This window comes from Aotus nancymaae, unplaced genomic scaffold (genome assembly GCF_030222135.1).
Source record: "Aotus nancymaae isolate 86718 unplaced genomic scaffold, 86718_ANA_hifiasm-v0.15.2.pri h1tg000064l_1, whole genome shotgun sequence".
In the NCBI taxonomy this organism is placed as follows: domain Eukaryota; kingdom Metazoa; phylum Chordata; class Mammalia; order Primates; family Aotidae; genus Aotus; species Aotus nancymaae.
Genome location: NW_026988479.1, coordinates 32,978,784 through 32,993,592, shown reverse-complemented (window position 1 = coordinate 32,993,592; position 14,809 = coordinate 32,978,784). Strand labels below are relative to the sequence as shown.

General features: G+C 47.9%; 1 protein-coding gene across 1 annotated transcript in view; it reads right to left on the bottom strand.

Annotated features, from left to right (window-relative positions):
- The window catches only part of SNX8 (sorting nexin 8), a 49,661-nt gene that overhangs the window by 21,577 nt on the left and 13,275 nt on the right, over window positions 1-14,809 (bottom strand). The window contains exon 3 of the mRNA XM_064366273.1: window positions 328-533. Coding sequence (XP_064222343.1) covers window positions 328-533 — 206 coding nt within the window. The remainder of the gene's footprint in view (window positions 1-327; window positions 534-14,809) is intronic.

The window sequence follows — 14,809 nt, the reverse complement described above, 5'->3', positions numbered from 1 at the left end:
AAAGCTAAGCTAGCGTGGTTCTTGCTTTGTGCTCTGCGGACCATCCGCAGGAGATTCCTAAGAAACAGGACTCCAGAGCAGAGTGGTGGGGAGGACGAACTGGGCCAGGTGGGGATGTGGCTGGGCCAGAGCGAGGTGCAGGGAGCAGATGCATGGAAAAGTCTGCTCTGCAGCCTGACTCTGTTGCAAGTTCTGGATCTCGCCTGTAAGCCAGGTGCACAAACTCACCCTTCAGCCTTCTTCTGTCGCACCGCCCCTGCCTGGAGGTTTTGATATGTGACCCTTTCGTCCCCTCCTCCCCCAACACATGCACGATTTGCCAGTTACCTGGCTGGAAACCTCATACTCCACATGCTTCAGGAAGAGGCCCTTCTTCTCCGGAATGAGCTCCACCTGCACAGTGTCCCTGGCCAGCAGCTCCTGCAGGCTGTGGGACAGCAGCAGTGGATTCCCCTGCGGCATCTGCATTCGACTGGAGGCTGGGGCCCGCTGCACAATGGCCTGGGGCTCGACGGCCTGGGGCGTTGGCAGGTCTGCAGGAGAAAGGGGGATTGACCAATGAGAACTGCTGCTCAAAAGGTGAACCTTGGCTGGGCACAGTGGCACACCTCTGTAATCCCGGGACTTTGGGAGGCAGAGGAGGGAGGATCATTTGAGCCCTGGAGTTCAAGACCAGCCTGGGCAATATGGTGAGACCCTATCTCTACAAGAAATAAAATAAATTGAAAAGTAGAGGCCAGGCACGGTGGCTCACACCCGTAATTCCAGCACTTTGGGAGGCCAAGGCTGGCAGATCATGAGGCCACAAGATAGAGACCATCCTGGCTAACAAAGTAAAACCCCATCTCTACTAAAAATACAAAAAATTAGCCGGGCGTGGTGGCGCACACCTATTAGTCCCAGCTACTAGGGAGGCTGAGGCAGGAGAATCGCTTGAAGCCGGGAGGCGGAAGTTGCAGTGAGCCGAGATCATGCCACTGTACTGCAGCCTGGGCGACAGAGCAAGACTCCATCACAAAAAAAAAAAAAAAATTGAAAAGGGGAGCCTCCCTCTGCTGTGTGCTAGCTCAGCATGTGGACTCTGGCCCAGCAAGTCCCATCCACAGCCAGACACACTCATTCTTTCACACTACAAAGTCAACACTGGGGGTACGTCCTTTTCTTCAAAAAAATCATGATGGTCAGGCGCCATGGCTCATGTCTGTAATTCTAGAACTCTGGGAGGCCAAGGCTAGAGGATCGCTTGAGCTCAGGGTTTGGAGACCACCCTGGAAAAGACAGCAAAACCCCGCCTCTACAAAAATACAAAATTAGCCAGGCATGGTGGCTCACTGGCTAATTTTGTAGTCCCAGCTACTCAGGAGGCTGAGGTGAGAGGATCACCTGAGCCTGGGAGGTCAAGGCTGCAGTGTGGGCCATGATTGCACCACTGCATTCTGGCCTAGGCAACAGAGTGAGACCCAGTCTCAAAAAAAAAATGACTGCCCTGGGAGGCTTCCACCTGCTTATGAATCAGCAAGTACACCCACATTTCTGTGACTAAACCAAATCTAGTCTTAACCTTGAGGAAGGAAAACAAAGTGAAATATATACAAGTTATGTGTGAACTTTTTCTCTAGAGCCAAGAGAAGGGACTCAAACCAAAGAAACTGGCCACAGGATCATCTCTATGCCCCAGTGTACACATTACTTTCATATGCCAAAAAATCATCCGGACAGGAGGGAGGGAAGGAGGAGAGGGTGGGAAGAAAGAGAAAAAACTCCAGGCCTGCTTACAGCTCACACTCCCAACCATACGCACTGAAGAATTAAGCCTGAAAACTCCAGCCGCCTTACAGACAAGAAGCCACTGTGCACCCGCACAAAGCAGCACAGGCAAACCAGAGATTCCATGCCCAGCAATTTGCAAAGAAAAAACCAAAACAGGCTGGGCACGGTGGCTCACGCCTGTCATCCCAGCACTTTGGGAGGCTGAGGCGGGCAGATCACGAGGTCAAGAGATCGAGACCATCCTGGCTAACATGGTGAAACCCTGTCTCTACTAAAAATACAAAAATTAGCTGGGCGTGGTGGCATGTGCCTGTAGTCCCAGCTACTCGGGAGGCTGAGGCAGGAGAATCGCTTGAACCCAGGAGGCGGAGGTTGCAATGAGCCGAGATTGCACCACTGCACTCTAGCCTGGCGACAGTGCAAGACTCCGTCTCAAAAAAAAAAAAAGGAAAAAACCAGAAAAAGGAATTATGTTTAAAAAGTCAGTAAGTTTGGTTTTTAATACAGAGTTCTTTTTTTTTTTTAGATGGAGTTTCATTCTTGTTGCCCAGACTGGAGTGCAATGGTACTATCTCAGCTCACTGCAACCTCTGCCTCCCAGGTTCAAGCAATTCTCCTGCCTCAGCCTCCTAAGCAGCTGGGATTACAGGCGCCCACTACCGAACCCAGCTAACTTTTTTTCTTTTTTATTTTTTTTAGATGGAGTCTTGCTCTGTCACCCAGGCTAGAGTGCAGTGGCATGATCTCGGCTCACTGCAACCTCCACCTCCCGAGTTCAAGCAATTCTCCTGCCTCAGCCTCCCGAGTAGCTGGGATTACAGCCACCAGGAACCATGCCCAGCTAATTTTTGTATTTTTAATACAGACAGGGTTTCACCATCTTGGCCAGGCTGGTCTCGAACTCCTGACCTCGTGATCCACTCACCTTGGCCTCCCAAAGTGCTGGGATTACAGGTGTGAGCCACTGCACCTGGCCTGTTAATTTATTTTTAGTAGAGACAGGGTTTCATCATGTTGGTCAGGTGATCTCAAACTCCTGACCTCAGATGATCCACCCACTTCAGCTTCTCATGGTGCTGGGATTACAGGTATGAGCCACCGCGTCTGGCCAGAGTGAGTTCTAAATAGAAAAAAAACTTTTTTTTTTTTCACATGTTGGCACATGCCTGTAATCCCAGCTACTCAGGAGGTTAAGGCAGGAGAATCACTTGAACCCAGGAAGCAGAGGCTGTGGTGAGCCAAGATCGCACCACTGCACTCCAGCCTGGGCAACAGAGATTCCATCTCCAAAAAAAAGAAAAAGTTTAAAATAAATTTTCTCTATTAAGCATGTATTAATTTTTATAATTTTCCTATTTATTAAAATGAGATAATCTTCCAAGAAAGAATGCAAATTCAGTAATGATTACCAAGTAGTAACGTGCTGGTGAAGAATTTGAACTTTGCATGAGAATCTGAAAGAACTCAAAACACATTTTAAATCAAAGACACTACTTTAACTCTCAATTGATCTCAAACATCTTAATACCTTCTATGTACAAGCTTCAACCATTAGAAAGTTATGCTTTCAAATATCAATTTACTAAACTAGCATGCCCATATCTTTTTTTTTTTTTTTTAAGACAGAATCTCGCTCTGTTACCCAGGCTGGAGTACAATGGTGCGATCTCGGCTCACTGCAACCTCTGCCTCCCAGGTTCAAGTGATTCTCCTGCCTCAGCCTCCCGAGTAGCTGGGATGACAGGCGTGAGCCAATATGTCTGGCTAATTTTTGTATATTTAGTAGAGACACGGTTTCACCATGTTGAACAGGCTGGGTCTCAAACTCCTGACCTCAAGTGATCCACCCAACCCAGCCTCCCAAAGTGCTGGGATTACAGGCATGAGCCACTGCTCCCGGCCAGATGCCCATATTTTCAAAATAAATTTTAATTAAGAAAAAGAAGGAAGAAGGCCAGGTGCAATAGGTAGCACCTGTAATCCCAACACTTTGAGAGGCCGAGACAGGACGTATCGCTTGAGCACAGGAGTTAAAGACCAGCCTGGGCAACATAATGAGACCCCATCTCTACAAGAAATAAAATTGTGGGCATGGTGGTGCACACCTATAGTGTCAGCTACTCAAGAGGCTGAGGCAGGAGGATTGCTTGAGCCCAGGAATTCAAGGCTGCAGTATGCCAAGACTGGGCCACTACACTCCAGCCTGGGTGACAGAGTAAGACCCCGTCTCTAAAAAAGAAAAGGAAAAAGCATCATTCCAAACAGGGTGCCATGCGATGGACCACGCACTGCAGAAATGGCAGAAACACCAGGAGGAGGAGCCTGGCTTTCTGCAGGAATAAAGGTTGTGCTTGCTAATAGGACTCCAATACTCTCATCAAACTGACACCCCTTAAAGCAACGCACACAGCCCGAAAGACACAATGCCCAGAAGATACACCCTAAACTAACCCAGTCCCACAGAGAGAAAACAGATCAGACGAGAGAGGCCAGTCTGGCCCCGGCTGGAAAGGCTGTGGACACAGGATGGGATTGGGCTCAGAGACATCCTGGCTGAAATCCAGCCTCCATCATTTCCTAGCTGTGTGGTCTAGCACGCAGCTGCCTCTGAGCTTACTGTTCAAATCTGCGTGGTGGGTGTACGGATGCCCTCATCTCTGGGACTGGCCATCACCATCTATGCCCTGATACTGCACCAACCCCCCGCCGGCCCCTCGAATGGCACTCCCTCCCCACTCCAACCCTTCTGGCACCAAACTGCTTTACTGTGAGGTTCGGATGCAACCCAGAACCTGAACTTGGAAGTCCTGGCCCTGAAATGCCGCTCACTCTCTCTGAGACCCTGGGAGGGAAGCAGCCTCTCGGATCCCAGGCCGAGGGCCTCAGAATTTAGTGAGGCAGGAGAGCTGAAAATACCCAACAAATAGGAAACATTCAGTAAACGTCCCTGATTTCCTTCCAGATTTACCACGCTCCAATCCGAAAAGATTGTGTAAATCTACCCACCAAAACAGCATGCATTCCCCTCTCAGCAAGCTTCAGTGGCGGTCAGCTCACAGACTGGCTCACAAATTGGTGCCTTCCACATGGTGCGTGGGAGGCACACGTGCATGCTCCACTTGCAAAGATGTGGCTGCGAGAGTGGGCTGGGCAGATGTCACAGAAAGCAGGCATGCGGTGAGGGGCAAAGTCAGGCCCAAGTCGGCCACTGGCCCACTGTGACCCCTTTTTGCAACCAAAAAAAGGGAAAACCGCCAACAAGCAATATTTAAGATCCTCTCAGCTTCACAATGTTGTGAATCTCCAAGTGAGTTACCCACACATCAGAAGGTAACGAAACTTCAAACACACATGCCCATCTCCAGTCCTGTGTCTTCCACCAGGAACTTCAGACAGTAATGACCCAGAGCCAGCGAGTGCCACATTCTGCTCACAGCTGACATCTCAGGCCTCCCGCCCAGAGTCCACAGCTTTAGAAACAAACAGGATTGGCTGGGCGCCGGGCCTGAATTCCCAGCACTTTGGAAGGCAGAGGCAGGTGGATCACCTGAGGTCTGAAAGTTTGAGACCAGCCTGGCCAACATGGCAAAATTCCATCTCTACTAAACATAGAAAAATTAGCCAGGAGTGGTGGAGGGAGCCTGTAATCCCAGCTACTCAGCAGGAGAATCACTGGAACCTGGGAGAAGGTTACAGTGAGCCAAGATTGAGCCACTGCACTGCAGCCTGGGGGACAGAGCAAGACTCCAGCTCAAGAACAACAACAAAAAACAAACAAACAAAAAGGATTTGCCAAAGAACCCTGTGCAGAGACGGCCCTCTTCACCCCAGCACACCTTCTGCAAATGCTGACCTCGGCAGAAGTCACAGGCTCTGACGGCCTCAGCACAGGGTGCACGGACAGACAGTTGCAGGTTCCCAAGCAGCAGAGCTGCAGCTGTTGTCTGAAGGCCAAGCCCACCCTGGCCTAGCCTGCACACTACTTCCTGCTCACCCAGTGGTAGGGCTGCACTGAGCACTCAGAGACACCCAGCTCTAGCTCCACAAAGACCCGGCACTCCCTGGAGTTCCCCCGTGCTGGTGGAGAGGCCTTCAGTGCCAGTGCTGTCAGAGTCAGGGCAGAGCATGGGCCTTCCCAAGGAGACTGCGAGTGAGGCTCCTACCATCCCGTTTAGCTGCGAGGAGGATGCAAATGCATATTCTAATGAACTCCAAGTTCAGTGGCCTTCCAGAACACAAGGTTGCTGTCCCCGGCTACCAGTTACCTAGAATGGAGGGTTGACCAGGACCAGCAAGGATGGCACAGCGTCCTAGGGCTAAATTCTCCAAAGTGGGTGTGGATCAGAATCACCTGATGGGCTCCTTCAAACACAGATGGCTGAGCCTACCCCTGGAGTCTCTCCAACAGGAGGGCTGGGGTAGGGCCTGGGAATCTGTTTTTTTTGGTGGGGGTGGAGTCTTGCTCTGTCACCCAAGCTAGAGTGCAGCGGCACGATCTCTGCTCACTGCAACCTCTGTGTCCAGGGTTCAAGCAATTCTCATGCCTCAGCCTCCCAAGTAGCTGGGATTACAGGCATGCGCCACCACACCCAGGTAATTTTTCTATTTTTAGTAGAGATGGGGTTTCACCCTGTTGTCCAGGCTGGTCTCGAACTCCTGACCTCAGGTGATCCACCCGCCTCGGCCTCCCAAAGTGCTGGGACTACAGGCGTGAGCCACCATGCCTGGCCTGGAATCTGCATTTCTAAAAAGTTCCAGAATGCTGCCGCTGGTCAGGGACAACAGTTTGAAAGCTCTTGTCACAGGGCAACAGAGAGAAGGAATTCAGTCACTTGCCCTGACCCATGCCCTGCAGAATAGAAATCAGGTGTTTGTGAATGCTGCTTTTATTTCTTCATCAGGATGGGGAAAATGAACGACATGTCACACTCCAGGTTTTCCACTGAAATCAAATGAAAGAGACTCAGCAGACGTCCTCAATTTTCAACATGAATATTCCTTCTCCAGCTCACGAACACTTTCTACCCTGGATTAAAAACTTCTCTACTGGCTGGGTGCAGTGGCTCACATCTGTAATCCCAGTACTTTGGGAGGCTAACGCAGGTGGATCATGAGGTCAGGAGTTCAAGACCAGCCTGGCCAAGATGGTGAGACCCCGTCTCTACCAAAAATACAAAAAAATTAGCTGGGCATGGTGTCAGGCGCCTGTAATCCCAGCTACTCGGGAGGCTGAGGCAGGAGAATTCCTTGAACCCGGGAGGTGGAGGTTATAGTGAGCTGAGATCATGCCAGTGCACTCCAACCTGGGAGACAGAGCAAGACTCTGTCTCCAAAAAAAACCACTTCACTACTTACAGATTCTGAATCAGCTAATAAATAAATAAAAACTTCTCTAACTACTGTTATTCTGAAATTAACAAACTGTTCTCAGGAAGTGGAAGCAGAAGTTTCCTAATCGTATTATAGCCATGGGGTTAGAAATGAGAGTTCAGCAGCTCTGTGGCCAGGGAACAGCAGGATCACCCCTCAAATGTGGGGAAATAGAGATACTTCTGTTACAGGGAGCACACTTCACCCACCATCCTCTCATGCCAAACATGCCTCCCCTAACTACTGTGCTAACTACCATATGTCACATACTGTTCCTTTTCTTTTTTTTTAATTTGAGACAGGGTCTTTATCTGTCTCCTAGGCTGAAATGCAGTGGCATGATTACCACTCACTGCAGTCAGAACCTCCTGGGCTCAAGCAATCCTCCCACCTCAACTTCCCAAGTAGCTGGAACTACAAGCACGCATCACCACGCCCAGCTAATTTTTGTATTTTTCATAGACACGGGGTCTCACTATGTTGCCCAGGCTGGTCTCCACCTCCTGGACTCAAGTAATCCTCCCGCCTCAACCTACCAAAGTGCTGGGATTACAGGCATGAGCCATAGCACCCAGTCTAAGTTGTATACTTTACAAAGTAACTTTTTTCTTTTTTTTTTTTTTTTTTTCTTTTTTGAGAGGGAGTCTTGCTCTATCTCCCAGGCTGGAGTGCAGTGGCATGATCTCAGCTCTCTGCAACCTCCAAGTCCTGGGTTCAAGCGATTCTACTGCCTGAGCCTCTGGAATAGTTGGGATTACAGGCGCATGCCACCATGCCTGGCTAACTCTTATATTTTTGGTAGAGATGGGGTTTCATCATGTTGGCCAGACTGGTCTTGAACTCCTGAACTCAGGTAATCCACCTGCCTCAGCCTCTCAAAGTGCTGAGATTACAGGCAGGAGCCACAACACTCAGCCTAGGTCATATACTTTAAACAGAAACTTTTGATAGCCTCAATTTCACTAACCTTAAGGTTTATTTTTAATACCTTACTTAATATAATGTAACATCAAAATATTTTGAAATAAAGTCACTCCATCCCTACAACTTGTATACATCTTTATTCATGTTTGCATATTACTTTCCATGTGCATAAAGTTGTAACGTGCCATATAGACTATTTTATTTAAATTTTTTAAAGATTTTATATTTTTGAAAAATTAATTTTTCATAGAGATAGGGTCTCACTATGTTGCCCAGGCTGGTCTCGAACTCCTGGGCTCAAGCAATCCAGGCTGAACAATAGAGCAAGACTGTCTCAAAAAAAAAAAAAAAGAAAAGAAAAAAGATTAATGAAAAAAATATTAAAAGTATTATTGTCCAGACGGGGTGGCTCACACCTGTAATCCCAGGACTTTGGGAAGCTGAGGCGAGCAGATCCATTGAGTCAGGAATTTGAGACCAGCCTGCCCAACATGGAGAAACACCATTTCTACTAAAAATACAAAATTAGCCAGGCGTGGTGGCGCATGCCTATAATCCCAGCTACTCGGGAGGCTGAGGCAGGAGAATTGTTTGAACCTGGGAGGCAGAGGTTGTGGTGAGCTGAGATCGCGCCATTGCACTCTAGCTTAGGCAACAATCTTAAAAAAAAAAAAATACAAAAATTACCTGAGCATGGTGGCAAGCACTTATAGTCCCAGCTACTTGGGAGGCTGAGGCAGGAGAATTGCTTGAACCTGGAAGGTGGAGGTTGCAGCGAGCTGAGAAAGTGCCACTGTACTCCAGCCTGGGGGACAGAGTGAGACTGTGTCTCAAAAACAGAAACAAACAAACAAAAACTCTATATAGAGACCATCCTGGTCAACATGGTGAAACCCCATCTCTACTAAAAATACAAAAAATTAGCTGGGCACGGTGGCGCGTGCCTGTAATCCCAGCTACTCAGGAGGCTGAGGCAGGAGAACTGCCTGAACCCAGGAGGCGGAGGTTGCAGTGAGCCGAGATCGCGCCATTGCACTCCAGCCTGGGTAACAAGAGCGAAACTCCGTCTCAAAAAAAAAAAAAAGACTCTATATAGAGGCTGGGCACAGTGGCTTATGCCTGTAATCCCAATACCTTGAGATTGCAGTAAGCCAGGATCGCACCATTGCACTCCTGCCTGAGCGACCAGGAAAAAAAAAAAAAGAACTATGCTTCATGCTTCGTGGTGTTCTGGGAGAAACCTTTCAACTTGGCTACATTCCTCAGTGTGGCTGTATAGCTCACCATGCTTTCGAATACACTGGTGGTGTTGTCATGTGCTCTGCACCATCCATGGAGCCTACAATTCAAAATTCAGTTACTGGCCGGGCAGAATGGATCATGCCTGTAATCCCAGCACTTTGGGAGGCCGAGGGGGGCAGATCACCTGAAGTCAGGAGTTTAAGAACAGCCTGGCCAACGTGGCAAAACACCATCTCTACTAAAAATACAAAAATCAGCCAGATATGGTGGCACATGCCTGTAATCCCAGCTACTCGGGAGGCTGAGGAAGGAGAATCACTTGAACCTGGGAGGTGGAGGTTGCTGTGAGCTGAGAACCTACCACCGCACTCCAGCCTGGGCAACAGAGCGAGACTGTCTCCAAAAAAAAAGAAACACCAAAGAACAAAATTCAGATATTGTCTTTGCAGAAAATCTTGGTGGACATTTTTATGGTATCCAAAGGTAAATTTCTGTTGTGGATATATTAACAATGAAAATCTCACACACACACACACACACACACAATTACAGACACACGTCACTCCCCTCCTCTCCCTTTCCCTACTAGTGCTGTTCTAGAGCTGATGGGCATTGTTTCCAGGCAGGTCTTTGCTCTTCTCGACCGTTGAGCTCAGTGACTTTTCTACACGAGCACACTAGTGCCATAGCACCCAGATAAGCAACAGCAGACTTAGCACCAACACCCACTCAGGCCTTGTCAGTCACTACTTCTCACAGTTCAGGAGTTTTCTGGGGATCTGCCTGTTTTGGGGTTTTTGTTTTTGAGACAGGGTCTCACTCTGTCACCCAGGCGGGAGTGAAATGGTGCAATCACAGCTCACTGAAGCCTTGACCTCCTAGACTCAAGCAATCCTCCCACCTCAGCCTCCTGAGTGAGTATCTAGGAACACAGGCACATGCCACCACACCGAGCTAATTTTTGTATTTTATGTAGAGATCAAGTCCTCATGTGGCCCAGGCTGGTCTCCAACTCCCAAACTCAAGCAATCCTCCTTCCTCAGCCTCCAAAATAGCTGGGATTACAGGCATGAGCCCCTGCACCCAGCCTGTTTTTATATTGTATAACCTCGGTGTACAGTCAGTTCCTTAGCTCCTGGCGTCTTTCCCTCTGCATCGAGCTGTGAGACCCACTGGTGCTGGGCATGGGGCTGTGGGGCACTGGCTGCCCCCGTTGTGCACACCGCTGCGTGACTGTGTCCTCGTCACCTCCTCCTCTCTCTGCTTCAGGGCCCCTGGGAGGGTTCCAGCACCTCCCTGTTCCACACGGCACTGTATGAACATTCCAGCACGTGTCTCCTGGTGGACATATGTGCGCCTTTCTGTTGGCTCCATAACATATCTAAAAGTGAAATTGCTGGATCATGGGATCCGCATATGTTCGGCTTGGTAAATATTTCAGTTTTCCAAAGTGACTGAGCCAATTCACACTCCCACCAGCAAGAGCTCCAGCTGCCTCGCATGCGGGCCAACATTCAGCATTTTCCGCCCCGTTTTCCATCATTCCGGGAGGCCTGTGCCTCTGTTAACATAGTTGCAATCAATTAATTCACTGTTCCATCTAGATGCTTTTCCCTTTATGTTGTAACCACTGCTCTATATTCCCAATCCTCAGTAAGGAAGCAAAAATTTTGGTTCTTTTCTTTTTTTAATGCTGCGAGGATACATTCACTAGATTGCCACGGCAGTACCACAGACACTCTGTGAACATACTTTTGAAAAAGGCTTACTTGATGTTTTTCTGTTAGTAATTGTTCTGTTAGTATTTCTGTTAGTATTGTTCACATGGGTATAAAAAAGCCACTCAGCTGGGCTCCATGGCACTACACTCCAGCCTGGGCAACAGAGCGAGACCCCATCTCAAAAAATAAAAATAAGGCCGTCGTGATGGCACACACCTATAATCCCAGCACTTTGGGAGGCTGAAGTGGGTGGATCACCTGAGGTCAGGAGATCGAGACCAGCCTGGCCAACATGGTGTAACCCCATATTTACTAAAAATACAAAAATAAGCTGGGTGTGGTGGTGGGTGCCTGTCATCCCAGCTACTCAGGAGGCTGAGGAAGGAAAATCACTTGAACCCGGGAGGTAGAGGTTGCAGTGAGCCAAGACTGAACCATTGAACTCCAGCCTGGGCAACAAGAGAAAAACTCCAACTCAAATAATAATAATAATAATAATAAATAAATAAAATAATTAAAAATAAAAATAAGCCAGTGAGATGGCTCATACCTGTAACCCCAGCACTTTAGGAGGCCAAGAAGGGCAGATCACTGGAGGCCAGGAGTTCGAGACCAACCTGGGCAACACAGTGAGACTCAGTCTCTACTAAAAATACAAAAAAAAATCAGTCAGGCGTGGTGGTATACGCCTGTAATCCCAGCTACTCCAGAGGCTGAGGCATGAGAATAACTTGAAGCCGGGAGGTAGAAGTTATAGTAAGCTGAGATCACACCACTGCACTCCAGCCTCAGTGACAGAGCAAGATTCCGTCTCAAAAAAGAAAAAGAACAGTGCTCAGCACGTAATAGATGCTTAATAAACACCTCCAGGCTGGAGTGCAGTGGTGTGACCACAGCTAACTATAGCCTCAAACTTGTGGGCTCAAGCAATCCTCCACCCTCAGCCCAAGTAGCTAGGACCACAGGTGCATGCCACCACACCCAGCTAATTTTTTTATTTTGTACAGACGGAGTCTCCCTATGTTGCCCAGGCTGGTCTCCAACTCCTAAGCTGAATCAATCCACCCACCTCGGCCTCCCAAAGAGCTGGAATTACAGGCGTTAGCCACTGCACCAGGCCTAATTACCTAGTTTTAAAGAAGTACAAAAAATTTTAATAATCACTTCTCTAAAGAAGATGCAGAAATGGCCAATAGGCACATGAAAAAAAGCTTGGCTGGGCGTGGTGGCTCACTCCTGTAATCATAGCACTTTGGAGGCCGAGGCGGGTGGATCACCTGAGGTCAGGAGTTTGAGACCAGCCTGGCCAAGATGGTGAAACCTCATCTCTACTAAAAATACCAAAAATAGCTGAGCATGGTGGTGGGAACCTGTAATTCCAGCTACTCAGGAGCCTGATGCAGGAGAATCGCCTGAACCCAGGAGGCAGAGGTAGCAGTGAGCCAAGACCTCACCATTGCACTCCAGCCTGGGCGACAGAGCGAGACTCCATCTCAAAAAAAAAAAGAGAGGAAAGAAAAGAAAAGATGCTCAACCACAGTGAGATGTCACCAACCCCATCACGATGGCTATAATCACACAGTCAGTCAGTCACTAGTACTGGCGAGGACGTCGGGATCATAGCCCTCATAGAATGCTGGTGTCTGGAAGTCTACCGGACACTTCAGAGACCATCTCTTTATTCCTAAAAGCACTGTAAGTAGGTACATTTGTGATCTCATTTTACAGATGCAAAAACTGGAGGCCCAGCTGGTGATGACCTGCACAAGGCCAAAGAGCCAGCAAGGTGGCTATGGGAACAGCACCCGTACAAGGCTACCCAATGATACCAGAGCCTGGGCTCCCTCCCTGGTGGCCTCATTCAAGACCCAAAACACGTGAGCAGGAGCTGCAGCCACAGGTCTGTCTGTGACTGTCAACAAGTAGCTCACCGCTCTGCACTCAGCATTCCTTCTCTAAAATAAGGCCAAGGCCAAGCGCGGCTCACACCTGTCATCCCAGCACTTTGGGAGGCCGGGGCGGGAGGATCACCTGAAACAGGAGTTAGAGACCAGCCTGGGCAACATGGCAAGACCCCATCTCTACAAAAAAAAAAAATTAGTCAGGCATGGTGGTGCACACCTGTGGTCCCAGCTACTCGGGAGGCTGAGGTGTGAGGATCACTTGAGCCCCAGGAGTTCAAAGCTACAGTGAGCTATGATTGTGCCACTGCTCTCCAGCCTGGGTGACAGAGTAAGATCTAGTCTCATAAAATAAAATGTAAAAATACAATAAAATAATAAAAGACAAGACCATCCACCTCACTGTTTTGCTGCAAGAATTCAAAACAGAAAATATAGGCCAAGCGCAGTGGCTCACGCCTGTTATCCCAGCACTTAGAGAGACTGAGGCAGGTGGATCACTTGAGGTCAGGACCCCGAGACCAGCCTGGCCAACACGGTGAAACCCCATTTCTATAAATACAAAAATTAGTGGGGCATGGTGGCACGCACCTGTAATCCCAGCTGCTTGGGAGGCTGAGGCACGAGAATTGTTTGAACCCAGGAGGCGGAGGCTACAGTGAGCTCAGATCGTGCCACTGCATTCCAGCCTGGGCAACAGAGAAATATTCCATCTTAAAAAAAAAAAAAAAAAGCCGGGTACAGTAGCTCACACCTGTGATCTCATGCAATCTCAGCACTTTGGGAGGCTGAGGCAGATAGATCGATCACCTGAGGACAGGAGTTCAAGACCAGCCTGGCCAACATGGTAAAACCCTGTCTCTACTAAAAAGGCAAAACTTAGCTGGGTGTGGCAGCAGGCACCTGTAATCCTAGCCTTAAAAAAAAAAAAACAAAAAAAAAACAGAAAATGCTTTTGGGGTCTCAAGCATACATTCTTTGCCTTGGCCTATGTCCAGAAGAGTTCTCCCAGTGTTATCTTCTAGAGCTGCTATAGTTTCAGGTCTTAGATTTAAGACTTTGATCTGTCCTGAGTTGATTTTGCATATGGTAAGAGATAGCAATCCAGTTTCATTCTTCTGCATGTGGCTATCCAATTTTCCCAGCACCACTCATTAACTAGGGTGTCTTTCCCCAATGTTATGTTTTTGTATGTTTTGTCCAAGATCAGTTGGTTGTAAAAATGTAGCTTTATTTCTGGGTTCTCTATTCTGTTCCCTGGGTCCATGTGTGTACTTTTATGCCAGTACCACGCTGTTTTGGTTACTACAGTCTTACAGTTTAATATAAAGTCAAGTAATTCGATGCCTCCAGATTCATTCTTTTTGCTTTGGATTGCTTTGGCTTTTCGGGCTCATTGCATTTTAGGATTTTTTTTCTAATTCTGTGAAAAATGATATTGGTATTTTGATAAGAATTGCACTGAATCTGTAGATTGCTTTGGGCAGGAAGGTCATTTTCACAATATTGATCCTCCCAATCCCTGAGCACAGGATTTTTTCCATTTGTTTGTGTCAGCTATGATTTATTTCATTAGTGTTTTATCACTCTCTCTGTAGAGATCTTTCACATCCTTGGGTTAACTATATTCTTGAGTTTGGTTGTTGTTATTGTAGCTATTATAAATGGGAATGAGTTCTTGATTTGATTCTCAGCTTGGTGGCTGATTCTCAGCAGTGCTACTGATCTGTGTACATTGATTTTTGTAACCTGAAACTTCACTGAATTCTTTTCTCAAATCTAGGAGTTCTCTAGAGGAGTCTCGAGGGTGTTCTAGGTATAATATGTTATCAGCAGAGATAGTTTGACCTCCTCTCTTCTAATCTGGATACACTTTATTTC